The 16,841-nt window shown below is 41.2% G+C and overlaps 1 protein-coding gene across 2 annotated transcripts; it reads left to right on the top strand.

Moving 5' to 3' along the window:
* The first annotated feature begins 3,272 nt into the window (after positions 1-3,272).
* Positions 3,273-15,379, top strand: LOC311035235 (hepatic lectin-like). Of its 2 annotated transcripts, none has more exons than XM_084043323.1 (6): positions 3,273-3,444; positions 7,060-7,161; positions 9,591-9,668; positions 9,785-9,918; positions 10,107-10,210; positions 15,128-15,379. In XM_084043323.1, the coding sequence occupies exons 1-6, from the start codon at positions 3,330-3,332 to the stop codon at positions 15,294-15,296; spliced, it is 702 nt and encodes a 233-aa protein (XP_083899449.1). In that variant the 5' UTR covers positions 3,273-3,329; the 3' UTR covers positions 15,297-15,379. The 2 variants fall into 2 exon arrangements, with proteins under 2 accessions (XP_083899449.1, XP_083899448.1); XM_084043322.1 differs by having other exon boundaries at positions 7,018-7,161.
* The last annotated feature ends 1,462 nt before the right edge of the window (positions 15,380-16,841 follow it).

Genomic DNA, 16,841 nt, shown 5'->3' with positions numbered 1-16,841 from the left:
AGCTATAACTAGGCCAAGTTTGAACTTAGTATGAGATTGTGCAACTGGCCCCAGACCACCACCTATAGGGACGCTGAAGCTGCTCCCCCCTCCCCCCTCCCTACCTAACAAAACCAAGTTCTACTGAACTAAAAACTAAACCAACAGATAGAACTACCGGCCGTCTCCAGACTCCAGGCCAAACTAAACTAAAGTAAACTAAGTAACATAAAGAAAAGGCTTTCTAGCCTAGATAATCAACGCTGTGGGTTCAGAGGTTGTAACTGGGTCTGTGTCTGGAATGGAACTGAATCTGGCTGGCTTTTATCCACACGTTTCCTAGGCTGTGTGGGCATCACTTCCTGTCCATATCATTGGATATCATTGGATATCATTGGATCAAATCGACAGGAAGTGATGCCCACACAGCCTAGGAAACTTGTGGATAGAGATAGATAGATAGATAGATAGATACTTTATTTGTCCTTGCGGAAATTCATTTTGTGCCAAGCAGCCATCAGGATACAAAAAATCACAAACACATAACATAATTACAAAATACATACAAGTAGACAAGGCAACCAGTCATGGTTCAAGAGGCATCACATTACATTTCATTTTATGCACAGAACTGAGATGGGGCCTGTTTGTTCAGGAGTCCTACAGTATACTTGTAGGGACAAATGATCTTGAAGCCCTAGCCTGCAACATTGGCACTGTGTACCGTCGTCCTGATGGTAAAAGGTGGTATTGACTGTATAACGGGTGCGTTCTATCCCTAGCAATAGCTCTCCCCTTCCTAAGCACCCGGGTCTCATACATTGCTGCCATACTCTCATGTCGTACCCCAGCTATCTTGCTGGATACATTGATGATTTTATGGAGTTTGTTCTTATTAACCAATGATAATGAGCCATACCAGGAAACAAAACAGAAAGTCAGTGCACTCTCCACGAAGGATCGATGGCTGGTAATTGCAATCCCAGATCAGCTGCAGGTGTGCCAGCCTGGGTGAGAGGAGAGAAAGTGGGGGTTAGTGATTTATTGAGGGAATGATGTAATGGCCGCGCGCAATACTTTTTAACATTTTTGATATTTTTCAAATATTTTCAAAAATAGCAGATCTACAAGCTTGCAGCGGGTCACTTCGTGCCACGCTGCGAGCTTGTAGATCTGCTATTTTTGAATAGCCAACATGCAAATGGATAAAGTGGTTAAAATGATGATGCTATGTTAACTACTTTTGCTGGGGAACGCCGCCAAGGACCCCTGGACCCCACTTTGAGAAGCAGTGATTTACAGCAGTGGTTTTCACTCTCTCCTTTACCTGTCCTGGGAGAGCGATTCGATTAGCATGTTCTGTCTCTACTTTAGGAATGTTGAGCTGTCTACCAGATGTTAGCTGTATCTCTCTGCTCTTTCTGCTCTCAGAAAGAGCACTATCTGTACTGCTTTTACCCTTACAGCCGGGAAAAGCATCTGCGTTACTTGCTCCTACATTATGATTAGGATGATACATTTAGAGGTTAGATTCAGGGGTTGGATGTAGAGTTAAACATGATCCACGTTGTGAGCTTGTAGATCAGCTATTTTTTCGGCTTTAAGCTTACAGTTAAACATGGGAAAATATATTTTAAAAAATAGCTTGTGCCCATGGAGTGCTGAGTGACACACGTGTTGTATCATGAGGACATATATCCATGAGTTTTTTTAATGTAACCTTTACTGCACCTAAAATATTTGTGTCCCTGCATGCTTTCCCTGTGTGTGGACATAAATACATTGTGTGTGTGTGTGTGTGTGTGTGTGTGTGTGTGTGTGTGTGTGTGTGTGTGTGTGTGTGTGTGTGTGTGTGTGTGTGTGTGTGTGTGTGTGTGTCATGAGGACACAGAGTAGACTGAGTCAACAGAGTAGAGTGAAGCATGCTGCAACCTGCACTATGAAGGTCATCTGAGGTTTCATCTCCACACTCTAACAATGAGAGAAGACACTCTGTCTCTGCCTTCCATCCCTCATCTTTAGAGCAGTGGTTCTCAAGGTGCGGCCTGGGGACCCCCAGGGGTCCTTCAGGGGTCCCCAGCAAAACGAGGAACAGTTTAACCACTTTAACCCTGTTTTATATTCTGGATAATGGAAAATAGCAGATCTACAAGCTTGTTAGCAATTTTCGCCAATTAAAAAAAAAATGAAATAGGGCTTCAGTGATTAATTCATAATGTATTTGTGTAAGTTTGTAGGAAACAGAATTACTCTTTTTTTGGTGTTGAGCTGAAATATTGAGTGAACCTTTGAGCCACATGCAGCTGAGATTACAGATGTAGATTTAGTTAGATCAATATTACATCAACCTGTTCAGACACTGTCAGCACTGCTGTGTCCAACACAATCCTACTCTTTGACCCCCAAATATGGCACTTTTACTCCTCTGTCCAATTAATTGTAGTTACTAGTTACTTTTTAGATTTAGATTATTATTAATACAAAACACACATTAACCACTTCAGCCCTCAAGGACCCCTGGGGGTCACTGCTCTCAGGAACACAGCTACCTCTTGCTGCTTTTTTCTCCACCTCCCCTAAAAGCGTGCGTTCCGTGAAGGAACCAATCAGTTGTCTCTAAACATGCTTCTCCACACCTCCATCCAATGAGAAACTAGTTTCTCTTCCCTCCCGTCTTTATGGGAGAACTTCTGGGAACTCGGATGAATGAGAAATAGGCAGTGGTGGAAAGTAACTAAGTACATTTACTTAAGTACTGTACTTAAGTAACATTTTGAGGTATTTGTACTTTACTTGAGTATTTTCAATTTCCAATACTTTTTCTTCTACTCCACTACATCTCAGAGGCAAATATTGTACTTTTACTCCACTACAATTATTTGAAAACTTTAGTTACTAGTTACTTTTCAGATATGAATTATTATATTATAAAACATACATTAACCACTTTAGCCTTATTTTATACCTAGGCTATTTGAAAATAGCAGATCTACAAGCTTACAACGCGTCGCGATGCGACGCGTTGTGAGCTTGTAGATCTGCTATTTTCAAATATTTAGTACTTTTACTTTTGATACTTTAAGTAAAATTTTATGCCAATACTTTTGTACTTTTACTCAAGCACATTTTGAATTCTGGACTTTTACTTGTAACAGAGTATTTTTATATTGCAGTATTGGTACTTTTACTTAAGTAAAGAATTTGAGTACTTTTTCCACCACTGGAAATAGGAATAAGATATATCTGTCACTCCACCCTGAACGAACCAATCACTGTTAGGGTCTGAACCTCCAATAAAAACAATAAATACAAGTCATCGCGCTTGTTGTCTTCAGAAACTGGGCTTCACAATGAAGGTGGCTTTGCTTCTGTTCCTGTTCTGTCTGGCTGAGGCTGATGACCTCCGCTATGAGGTCAAGGCGATGTTCCAACAACTGAAGACAGAGCTGGAAGCACAAAATGCAGGTCAGGACGCTTAACAGATATTTACCTTTCAAACATGAGTGAGTTCATTATAACGCCTACTCTGGCTTTCTTCTTTTAAGTTGCTTGATTATATATTTAAATATTTGATATTCATTTGATCAGACAATTCAATTACTTTTTGCATTTGTTTCGTATAATTTTGTGGGAAAATGAAAAATAAAATAAGGAAAAAACACCATTAGATCAGTCACCAGAAGCAGAGACGTGTGTTTTCAATGAGTCTAACATTCATTAAGCTGCATACACACCAACAAAATCTGAACATAAACAAAGCAGAAGAACAGTAGGAGTAGCTTTTTTTTTTTATCAATAATTGGACGTGTCCAAGGTACCTGTCACTCAAGTCTCAGCTGGTGTGCCCATGTGTTGGCCTATTTGGCCTGAGACAAAACGGTCACCAGACATGTCAACCCAAGACAACTCGACCAGCCGCGAATTTGAGACAGCTGGACCCAAATCGACCGGGTCTGGTTGTCTGAAGTAGTAGCTCTGTGTAACCCCTAGAGGGTAGTAGAGTACAAGGTACAAGGTGACGGTGAGGGAGGTCCTGAGTATATTTAAGAGTAAATATTGTAAGCATGCTCCCCCAGTTGCATACTTTTTTTTAAGAAGTGTTTTTGTAAACCTTCTTTTCTAAATGAAATAATAATGTATGCCTTATTGTGTCTGTTTTGTCCTCCTCTCCTCTAAAATCATTTGAAAGTAGCAGATCTACACTAGTTGCCATCATTAAACACAACACAAGAGGTGAAATGAATTAAAGTAACTGTTATTTTATTTGACAAAACAGGGCAGTGTAAAACAATTTCAATGATTGAAAAAAAGGTCAAAAATAGTAGTATATACAAAAAAAATTGAAATAAAATGTATATTACAAAAAGGCTGAGTCTTTGTGCACTATTTCAGTCATACTATGCCCCTAGGAGAGGTCTTACTCTGCTATGGGGATGGATGGATGATGGTGCTGATGATGATGGCTGCTAGCCTTAGGAATGTGATTGATGTTGTTGATGGCCTGTGTCTCTGTGTTTCTCTGCATATAGCTGCATTCTATATACAGTTTTAACTTTAAAGGGACATTAAGCATGTATACAAGTCTTACATCCATCAAGCTATGGGGATGGATGATGGTGCTGATGATGGGTGCTAGCCTTAGGAATGTGATTGATGTTGTTGATGGCCAGTGTCTCTGTGTTGCTAAACATTTATGATAGCCTATCCTTCCTTAAATGTATAGCTCTCATTATTAACATTAAAAAGATATGCCAATAATAGAAATACCAGATCCTTTAGATTGATTGAAGTTTGCACAGGAAAAGGTACGGAAAAGGTAAAATGATATAACCAACAAAAAAAAGCCTATAGTAACTGTAGTTACTAGTTACTTTCCATCAGTGTTTGAGGTGATGAAAAGGAAATAGGCTGAAGCTAAACATTTATGATAGCCTATCCTTCCTTAAACAAGGACACGGTCATATGCTGTGTAGCATACATATTCACCTTGTAAACAAAATGTAAGTAAGATGAAATATGCAATATAAATGAAATCCCAATTATAATATTTGCATCTCATATACGACAACACTGAACGTCACTTTATGATGTTCTGTAAACGTCCTCTGGGTGGCTCCCTTTAGCTTCCATTAGCCTCCATTAGCTTTGTAACGAGTGCAACAAAAACACCAACACAGTCCCACACCAATACAGTCTTGAAGCTAAAGCATTCATAGAAACTTATTATAACATGGCAACTTTGCACTTTACCTGAAAAGGGGAGAATAAAGTGAGTGCAAGAATAATTGTCAGACAACACAGATTGAGGATAATGGCTGTGCTTGAAAGCCTTATCACATCAAGAAGACAATAGGGCTTGAGGTAAGGAGGTGTCTATCTCAATGGCTGTGCTTGCTTGAAAGCCTTTGGGCTTGTTTCACCCTGACAGACAAATAATAATTCTTTGGTAAATCAATGTACATATTATTATTATTATGTCTCTCTCTCTCTCTCTCTCTCTCTCTCTCTCTCTCTCTCTCTCTCTCTCTCTCTCTCTCTCTGTCGCGGTCCGGGTCGAATTTGGGTCGAGTTGTCGGGTCCAAGCGGGTCGAAAGCGGGTCGACCGGTCCGGGTCGAATTGTCTTGGGTTGACATGTCTGGTGACCGACAAAACAGGCCGTTTGAACAATTTTGAAATCTGAAATGTAAAATAGCAGCTATAAATGAGAAATACGTCTATATTTAGTTACTACATAACTTAGTTATGGATTAAAACATTATAGAATGTTTATAAAAAAAAGCTGCTAAATAATCAGAATCAGAATCAGAATCAGAATCAGGTTTATTGTCACATCACAGGTTTACAAGGTAAAAAAGTGGGTGAAATTCGTTTTTGTACAACACTCCCATCGCAACGTTAATTCTGTAGAAAGAAGAGTGGGGAGAGAGAAGAAGAAGAAGAGGGGTAGGGGGTTAAGTGGGAAGGAGATCAACAGAGAGCAATAGAAGGCCAAAAACAAGTTATCTACATATTTACAAAGTACCTGAGATAAGAGACAAACTAAGGTGCCTGAGCATAGCAGCAATGTATGTATGTATACTGTGCATGATATACTTATAGACGCTAAGGTGCTTAGAGAGAAAAAGAGCGCAATAATAAAAAAAAAAAAAAAAGGTTTGTGCGTTATACATGAGGATTAAGGTGCAGAGGGTCAGTGCGTGTTCACCTTTTGAAATCTGAAACCTTTTGAAAGGTTTCTGAACGAGCCGTATGCTAAGCTACCACTGCCAAGTAACTAAGTGCATTTACTCAAGTACTGTACTTAAGTACAATGTTGTGGTACTTGTACTTTACTGGAGTATTTCCAATTTTCAATACTTTTACTTCTATTCCACTACATCTCAGAGACAAATATTGTACTTTTTACTCCATCCACTACAATTATTTGAAAACTTTAGTTACTAGTTATTTTGTGGATTATTATTAAAAAACATCTATTTTCAAAAGATTTTTTATACATCTTAGACATATAACTTGCGAAAAGGGAAATTCTGCATAATGAGTACTTTTACTTTTAGTACTTTAAATATATGTTGATCCCAATACTTTTGTACTTTTACTCAAGTACATTTTAATTACTGGACGTTTACTGGAGTGTTTATGCATTGTAATATTGATACTTTTATTTAAGTAAGAAATGAGAGTACCACCGCTGGTTTCCCTGGTGCTGATTAGATAGATTGAAAACAGATGAAATCATCCTTTAACCCATTTTGGGAGGGAATTAAGCGGGAACCCCTATTTGTAACTATACCTTTCGGGACGGGAACCCCTTTTGGGCTTCTTGTCGCTATGAACAGTATATAGCAGTATATAGCAACATACTTATTTGTTGTAATTTTTGAATAAATATTTGAAGTTTTTCAAAAAACTTAGGTCAGGATTTAGAAGACCTTTTTAGAATCGGCCTCAGGTCTAAATGGGTTAAGTAAAACATGTGAGTATTGTTTCCACCTCTGAATTTCTGTTTTTTTCTGTGATTATATATATTTTTTCAGATATGGCTTCCAGACTGTCTGCGAGTGAAACCAAGACGGGAGAGCTCCAGACCAGACTGTCTGCGAGTGAAACCAAGATGGTAGAGCTCCAGAGCAGACCGTCTGCGAGTGAAACCAACACGGGAGAGCTCCAGACCAGACTGAGTGAGTGAGATGCTAGTAGAGGAACTGCAGAAAGACATAGAAAATGTATTTTTTAAAACATCGAAAGTCTAAAAACTGATGCTGTCAAGAATTATATTCCTCAGATCAGTGGCGCCGTCGCCCGTTTAATTAAAGGACACTTGGTCCCCCTATGATTCAGTCCAGTCACATTGTTGCATATTGGCTGGCTGCTCAGGAGGGCACCTCGCGACGAGCACCGCGAAGTGGGGGGACCCAGCACCGCGAGGTGGGGGGACCCAACCCAAGTCGACAGACATACACGAATACACTGTCATATACGGTAATACATGTAAAAAGTAAAAGTGGGGAGAGGGCGAGTGCCCGTCACTCCACGGGTCGGCCGGAATCCGCCGGCCGGGCTCGCAGGCTGCTGGAGACACGGGGTCCACAGGCAGCCGCAGAGCCGGCTCCCACTACAGCCCGGGCTAGGGTGGCCGCCGGTCCCGGAGGAACGGTGGCTCCCCGCCCGGGGCAGTTCGACGGTGGGGGAGACGGCGCGGGCTGGCGGCCGCTCGTTAAAAGTTTGTTATTAAGTAAAAGTCCGAGCCTGAGCCGCTCGATCAGCGGCCGACCAGAAACGTTATCCTGGGTCCAGGCCGTGGGCTCCCCCCCTGGGGCCACCGTGTCCAGGGGTGGGCGACACCGCACACTGTGGTCTGGCGACGGGGGGTGCTGGTGTCCTGGTTGAGGGCCGAGAAACCTTTGTCTCGCCTCAACGAGAAAACAGGCCCTCTGGCCAGGTACTCCGAGCCTGGAGGTAGGAGGAGAGCCATCCCGATCCTCTCCACCCGTGGGATGTTGGACAGCCCCTCCTCCCGTTCTCTCAGGCACTCGAGGCCTTTGAGGTCCGGGGTGGGTGAGGAGTAGGGCATCTTCCAGGAGCTGCGGAGGGAGTCCAGGGTGGACGTGAGGGGGATGAGATCCTTCGCCACCGATGCCGTTGAAGAGGGAGGACCGTGGGGGGGGGCCCCGACTCCGGGCGGGGCCACACTATGGCAGAGCGATCCGGCGCCTGGTGGATCAGCTTGTGCAAGCTGGCGTCATCCAGCTCCAGGCCTGACTCTGCTGTACAGCTCCGTGGCCGATGCCCGTCGAGAGGGTGGCGGGGAGGCCCCTTCGTCGGAGGGGAAAACGGAGTCAACGTCGTCGTCATCCTCCTCCGAGGAGCTGATTGAGATGTGGTTATCCTCACTCTCTTCCCCCATGGCTTCATCCACGAGGGGATTGAACATGTGGTCCGCCAGGTCCACGGCATACAGTGGATCGACCGCCTCCATCTGGCTGCCCCAGCTCTGGGCCGGGGATGGAGTGCGAGGCGGTCTCACCATGGTCCCCGCCCGATCACCTGTGCTATCCCTCAGATCGACCCCCGTAGGAGGGTCCAGGGGCAGCGGCTCAATGGCTTCGGGGAACTCACAGAGTTGGTCACATAGGAGTTCCGTTTCCATCAAGCCGCAGACCAGGCAGTAGATAGGCTGGCCACACACGCGGGTTGCCCGTCAAGCCGCGACATCAGGGTGCCGCAGTCCTCGCAGGGCCTCTGTAGCAGTGCGGTGGTCAGCCTGTTCTTGCGTTTTGTTCCATGCTATTAGCGTCGGCCTCTGGGGCTTCGACTAAGGCCTGCGCGGGGAGTGGGATCTTGGCTCTGGGCCTACGCGCGGGGAGTGGGATCTTGGCTCTGGGCCTACTCACTTCTGACTAGGGTAACTCGGGAAAAGGCCTTGCCAATCACAAGTTCGCGGTCGAGCTAGCTTAGGAGCTAGTGGGCCGTAACATGTGGAGTCAGGGCTACCCTGCGCGTGTAGCCGAGCACAAAAGGTGATCGAGCCAAAGCAGCTATCACACGTTAGTTACTTGCTAGCTTCCGTTTTAACAAGTGCTACTAGGCTAGGCTGCGGTTAGCAAGCTAACAGTTAGCGATCGAAGCTAACTAGTAACAACAACGCTGGTGCAAAGCTGTTTTTACAAAAAAAGAGCCATATTTCTACGGTAAAAATAAAAGTAAAAAAATCACCTAGATTTTGTCAGCGGGGTTTGTTGCAGGGTGATCCTACAGAGCACCATGCAGACTGCTCTGTCTCTCTGTCTATGGTGCTGAAGCACCGTTATGTGTTTGCTTCAGGTGGGGCTTCAGGCTCTAAAACCAATACCTTGCTCAAGGTCACTGACAGGAGTTTCTCTCTAACATGCATGTGTTTTGGTGAGTGAGGAAACCCAAGTGAGCAGTGGGAGAACATACAAACTGCACACAGAAAGATCCCAGTCAGGTGTTTTCAAGATCTATTATTTACTCCTCCTGACAGATCTGCTAGCATGAAATATACTGTACTTTAATGCTAACAATTGACTTGCTGCAGTAGGTTTACATTTTTGTAATTAGTGGATCTCCCATTTTTGTTTCCATATAGATCAGCTACTGATCAGTTTTGACCAGTTACAGATCAGTTTTGACCAGTTACATGATGACATGAAGATGAGGCACTGTGGTGAGTGAGACGTCACTGTTTTTATTGATTGTTATCTCATGTTGTTCATTAATTTGTCATTCATTTGAGGGACAGGAAAAAAACAGTGTCCAACTTTATTGTTTTATTGTTGTTAGAATCACCTGGATGGCAGAAGTTTGACAGAGGTTGTTATTACATCTCTACTGAAAAGAAAAACTGGGAGGAGAGCAGACAGTGGTGTAGAGACAGACAATCTGACCTGATTGTCATAAAGAGCAAAGCACAACAGGTACTGTGTGTGTGTGTGTGTGTGTGTGTGTGTGTGTGTGTGTGTGTGTGTGTGTGTGTGTGTGTGTGTGTGTGTGTGTGTGTGTGTGTGTGTGTGTGTGTGTGCGCGCACATTAGTTTATTTTATTTTGTGGAGACACACATCTATTGTACAGTTTGTACATCAGTAACAGCAGTTTTTCTGTCCAGGACTTTGTTGCCAGTTTCAACAAGAGATTGTGGCTGGGTTTGACTGACAGAGACGAGGAAGGATCTTTCCAGTGGGTGGATGGAACACCACTGACAGGACCAACGTAAGACTGATCATTTTACAGTCATTATTCTAAACTAAGGGTATTACATGTTATCATAAAATACAAATCTACTTCACTGTCACAAATATGATATCTACTTCAGTATCGACTTAATGTGCATCTGATATCTAGAACAGTGGTTCTCAAAAGGTGTGTCGAAGCACACTGATGTGTCATGAGCAGTGTAGGGCAGTAACACGTTACATAGTAATATATTACTATAATAGGATTACTTTCCCCAGTGATGAGTATTGTAATTTTAATATTATTACATTACTGATCCAAGTAACCTCACGTTACCAGGGCCGGATTAACCCTTCGTGGTGTCTGGGGCTACAACCTGTTTCGGTGCACCCGAAACGGGTCCTGATGAATTGAGTACAATGGACCACAATGGAAACAAGCCCCATGGGACTTTATGTGTTATCCTTTTAACATAACATTTGTTAAGAAATTATTCAATCAATCAATCAATGACGCAGCCTATGTGCAGGTCTGGGGATATATGGTCAGGGGCTGGTCAGTTTGTGGCTCAAAAATAAAGCCACTGCCAGGCATGCATGTACTATGCACCATAGACCAGAGATGGTGACTTAAGTTAAAGACTCGCACTCGAGTGGCCATAAATGCAACTCAAAGACTTGAGACTTAACTCGGACTCGAGCTCAAAGACTTGTGAACAATCTTTATTTTATGTTTTATATGACGCATTAATGAATGACATGCCCAACATGTTGTTCTATTGCGCAATGGAATGGTGCGCGCAGCCTGCAGTCTTTCTACAGTGCAAACATGGCGAGGCGAGCACAACAGCTGCTGTGTGCGGCCTTTCATCATAAAGTTTAAATATAAAAACTTCGAAATGAAACAAATATGTTTAGTTCAGCATCAACTATATAACCTCAGTTATCTTGGCAAATGCTTAAAGTTTTTATAAGATGATCGGATCATCTGTGACAGCAAATGTTATATTTTCATTTTGGACACTGTTGTCTCGTTAAACCCAGCTGGGTGAATATCCCACCTGAAACCAACTTCACCACGGTAAACGCTAGTAGTACGTTCATGTTCACTGTATAAAAGTAAGCTACAAGCAAGTTACATGCTGTTGACCACGTAATGTTAGAGGCTTGATAGGCTTATTTGGTTTCCAAAATGCTTAGTATTGAATAGGCCTTCGCGCCTCATTGTTTATATGCCCAAAAGAAAAGATCTGTAAGCTGTCGACACGCCATGACGTGGTGCATTGATGGCTTGTATGTCTTTTCTTTTGGGTAGGCGACACACATTACAAGGATAATTAATAATAATAATAATAAGGTCAAACAAAACTTTTCAATACGCTGCTGCTTTATTTACAGGCGTCACCACGCGTGAAAAACATAACTTTTTTTGGGGGTACAATGATGTGTTCTATTGAAATAAAAAAATGATTTAATGTATTAAATTAAACAACTGCCTGCATAGGGATGTATGGTTCAATATGTTGAGAGTCCACATGTTGGGCATTTAGGCTATCAATAAATCATTTATTTTTTGCAATTAGCCTATAACTATACCGCCATCAGTTAGATTATAATATTTCAAAGCCATAATGAAAAAAAAAAACGGGAGGCTGTTATTCAAAGTAAGCGTGTGTTTACTTGACAATGTCACGTTCATGGTTAAAATGAATGGTTGTTCACTGTCCTGCTGAAACTCGGCGAGGCAACAGGCTGACTGTAATCATTATGCTGAAATCCTGCGTCCTCCATGACTGCAAGGGGCTGCAAATGTTTGGCCATAAAGACCCCAATGTTTTAGTTATGAGTTTGATCTGTCTGATAATATCATCTGCCTGAAGACGGTGTTTAAATGCTATGAGGTGTTCTTTCCTACCCGACTCTTTCCTCCTTGTTCTGTCATCGAACACTGGGAGTATTTCTGCATAAAATGGTAGCCTACAGTATATTGAAAGCAGGCTATTATAATCCATAATGTGTTAGTTGGACGCCTATTGCAAACAGTCAATGTTTTATCCTCCACGTCTTGTCATTGTCGTCACCCGTCATATAATACTTATTATATTAACTAGACCATACCCGGTGAAGGGCGCCCTTCACCATACCCGGTGAAGGGCGCGCGTCCCCTCGTATATATATATAAAAATTTGCTATATAAAATAGCAAAATAGGCTTGCTATTTTCTGTTGCCCTGCAGCAGGCTTGAGTATATTTTTTGATGGCATTTTACACCACTAACAACATTAATCAGAGAATCACACGTCTTTGTCACAACTCGTGTTTTGTCTTTTTTAACCAACACAGTACAAAGTACTGGACACACAGATGACACACAGGTCATAGATGACTCAGGTCATAAACCTGGAAATACAGGAAAATAAACATTGTATTACCATATATTCATAGCATATATGATTCACAATTAAACAGCAGGTAATGTAGCACAGTCTATCACAGTAGAACCGAAATAGCAGAAAATGACTACAATACCCATGAGGCATTCTGAACCATGAGCCAACAACGCGTCGCCCCAGCTACCATTAACTTACAGTGTCCAAGTTACAATACACAAAATACACCAAAATAATACTTTTCAATGGACTACTTGGGTAGCACTGATAATATTAACCACAGTAAGGTTCATAAAGTGTGTTGATGAAACGTTTACATTGTTGATTAAGTCACGATGACGACGTTAGCATTAGCGTTAGCCGCATGCTAGCGCCAAACGTCCGTTAGCTTAGCATCACGCTAACGGCTCATAGTAACTTGGTTTGGCTAATAAACATTAATCCCAACTAACGCCAACACAGTAATGGATGTAAACATACACAGACATGCTTTGGACATTATTATCAGGTTGCATGTTGGTGGTATGGGGTTCGTTTGGTTTGGCCTCGTTTTCATAGACCTCGTTGCTTGTTTCTCTCGCGAAACCTGTGGCCATGTTTCCCATTGAACCCGGAAAAAAACCCTACGTCCGCTGCCACTACTGCTCCCGGTTTGGCTACAATGGGAAACATGGCCACAGGCTGACTAAATAAGCGATTTAAACGGGTAGTTTCACTGGCGACCTAAAATATTATGCAGCCGACCAAACCTTAAACATCCGTGCGGTTTAGAATCTACCATTAGTTTTGGGATACGATGTATACAAAAGGGTAAACAGCGGAGCCTTGGCGGACGTTCGCCCGATCCTGTTAGAGAACGACATAGAACCGTTCTTTATGGAGCTAATGTGCATCGTGTGTGTGGGGGAAAAATCTGGAGTGTTTACTTTCCGCAGTAGAGAGTGGGCGGGGTCTATGGTGTAGCGTCGGCGTCGGTGTTGCCATGTCCGCCGATTGTAAGCGCTTTAGGGCCAATGTTGGTGTTATAGGGTTCGTTTGGTTTGGCCTCGTTTTCATAGACCTCGCTGCTTGTTTCTCTCGCGAAACCTGGCACACAACGACGCATGCGCAGTTTGATCAAGAGTCCACCCTACCACCAACCACCGTGAGCTTACTAGAATTATAATAGGATATAGTAAGTGAATCCATAAAGTCTAATGATGGTGTTGTTTGCCAATCAAGCTCACAACGCGTTGCATCGGGTGATTTAATTTAATGACAGACGTATGTGTGATATAGTCAGGGGTTTATTGGTGATAATAACTGACTTCATGTTAACATCCCTACAACATGTAAATGTGTAGCTATCTTAAAATGAATAGGCTATACATACTGTAATATAGGGTAATAAGCTACGGTACAGTAGATCTTTATTATAAATGTGAACTACAGTAGATAATTAAATCATCTACTAGTTATTTGCAGTTAGGAAACAACTGGTAGCCCAACAACTGTTAAACTGATCTGCTTCTTTTCAGAACATGATGTCACTGCTCAGATTATTAAGTTTTGAAGTTATTAAATACAAAATGAATGAAATAACTCACATATCGTCCTGCAGCACGTCTACCCCTCTAGTGCAGTGGGTTTCAACCCTTTTCATATCAAGGTCCATTATTTATTGGGCATTTGAGCCACGGAACCACCGTTTGATGAGATTTAGACTCTCAGAGCCAAGAGAATATTGTGTTATCGTTGGATGATATTTTGTCCACAATTCCATCCATGCTGTATTGATGTTGGTACCAATAGGAGAGATAACAGATCAAAATAATAATTATTGTAACATTCTCTAATTGTGTTACTTCTTGTACATTAAGTAATACAGATGTTTAACAATAATTTAACTCTTGAGAGCGTAACATTTTACACTCTCAAGAGTTAAAGATCAAATAAGGGTCCATTTGGTTACCAACTCTCCATCATTTAGCTGGGGATCACCTGGAACCCTCTCAAGGACCACTGGTGGTCCCCGGACCACTGGTTGAGAACCACTGCTCTAGTGCATCAACAGTCCCAACAGTGCCATCCACTGGCTTGAAATAATCAAGACACAGAAAAACTCCTGCAGCCGCACTGCAGCCATAGAGTTAAAACATAAGGCAATAATGCTTCCTGTGGGTTAATTTGGTAACTAGTAATTTATTACTGTTCCTGAGATCCAGGTGAACCACTCATCATTAGTGAAATATATACAAATAGGCTAATTATATATATATATATTTTTTCTTTCTATATCAGTACTTTGTGTGCACTCATCTCAATAGCCTTAAATACATAGAACTATTTATTCATTCATTTATCCCACACATTTTCCAAAGCGGCAAAATAAGCCGATCTACAAGCTTATACACATGCTTGTAGATCATGTCAACATGTTGTGAGCTTGTAGATCGGCTAATTTAGCAACGAATACGTTTGAAAACCACTGAATATAGAATGTGATGATTAAAAAACAAACGATTTAGAGTGAAAAACCACCCTTGTAAAAGTATTGTATTAATTATATGTTCCTACTTCTACAGGTACTGGAGGCATGGTCAGCCTCATTATGAAGACAACGAGTACCCTAATGCAGACCAAGACTGTGTTGAGTATTATGATGCGTCTGTGTCTGGCTCTCCTGGCAAAGGATGGAACGACATACCGTGTCATTGGTCCATCTCCTGGATGTGTGAAAGAGCTCTGTGCTGAAACCATCATGTTCACCATGTATCAGTTAGCTGGTGTGTTGCTACACTGTATCAGTTAGCTGGTGTGTTGCTACACTGTATCAGTTAGCTGGTGTGTTGGTACAATGTATTAGTTAGTTGGTGTGTTGTCTGCCTTGCAAGTTCTACCCAATATGCACTGTAGGCATTACATAAAATTTATATTCATATTTTCATATTTATAGTTAAAGGGAAGCATATTAGAATGTTAATAACATTAATCTAACAGCCATCTGTTACATTTTAATACCATGTTTCATGTAAATTAATATAATGTTTGTTCTGTTTTTAAAACAGTGCAAGAGAAGTTATGCATCTATTTCTCAACAGTTTTAAGCATTTTATTTTATTTTATTTGCCATTTAACTTTCTTATTGATTGATTATGTGCTTTAACCACTTAAGCCCTATTTTATACTTTGGCTATTGGAAAATAGCAGATCTACAACACACACACAATGTGTTGTGAGGTTGTAGATCTGCTACAGGACCACAATGAAAACAAGCCTCTAGGGATCTTTGTGTTATCCTTTTAGCATCATTGTAAAATCAGACCACTGTACTATTTGCAAACTGTTAATAAAGTATTCAATAAATCAAATGCTATTTTTTTTATTTTAATGTAAAGCACTATCATGTTTTGTATCGAAGGTAATATACAAAGTTGTACAAGTTGCATCATTAGTATTATTATCATCATCATCATTATTATTATGTCTGTAAAGCATTATAAACACATTCATGAGACAACACTCTCATACAGTATGTTTATAATCATGCAAGACATCTTATATCAATGTTTATAAAGTATAGGTCGTGGGCATATTGAACATTATACATAAATGCTATTCTCACGTTGAATTATTATTATTATTATTATTATTAACTCAACAGAAGTAACAGAATTACTGTTTGTACTCATTTGATCATTAATGTCTCTTATGATGGAGCTTTGTTAACATGGAAATGATAGACGTACTCTAGCACCACCTTGTGGAGACTAGATTAAGTGTCACCTTCCTAAACTAAGCCATTTTTTGAGGAAAATGATATTAGATTTGTCAGCTCCTCATGACAAATCTCCTAAATGGAAACAATGAAAAGGATCATGCTGTTCCCTCCCCTTTTAGTATAATGGCCTATCTCCCTAGTGTGACTTAGGCCAAAATAGGCCATTTATTCGGCCTAAGTCAGGTTTAATCCTATTTAAACCTATTTAAATCTCTTATGTTACATAACTGACAGACTGTGTTGTTTTTATGTTAATAGTCATAATGTGTTATAAACGTTTTGGGTGAAATGATTAAGAAATATATAGATATGTTTTGGATTTTATTTTTATTCTGAAAAACCTTTTAAAAAATTACTAAAATGACTAATGGCCTATATAATATATAATACTAGGCCATTAGTAGGAAGGTGATGAAAGGTTAGTAGAAGGTTTATTCAAACATCATCATAGTCAGAGGCATCATTTGCGCGTCTTAATCTATTAAGACCGGGGAAGCATCTGTGTGTCATTTTCAGTT

This window comes from Gymnoscopelus microlampas (assembly GCF_963454915.1).
Source record: "Gymnoscopelus microlampas genome assembly, chromosome: 19".
NCBI classification, from domain to species: domain Eukaryota; kingdom Metazoa; phylum Chordata; class Actinopteri; order Myctophiformes; family Myctophidae; genus Gymnoscopelus; species Gymnoscopelus microlampas.
This window is presented reverse-complemented; position numbering and strand designations above follow the sequence as displayed.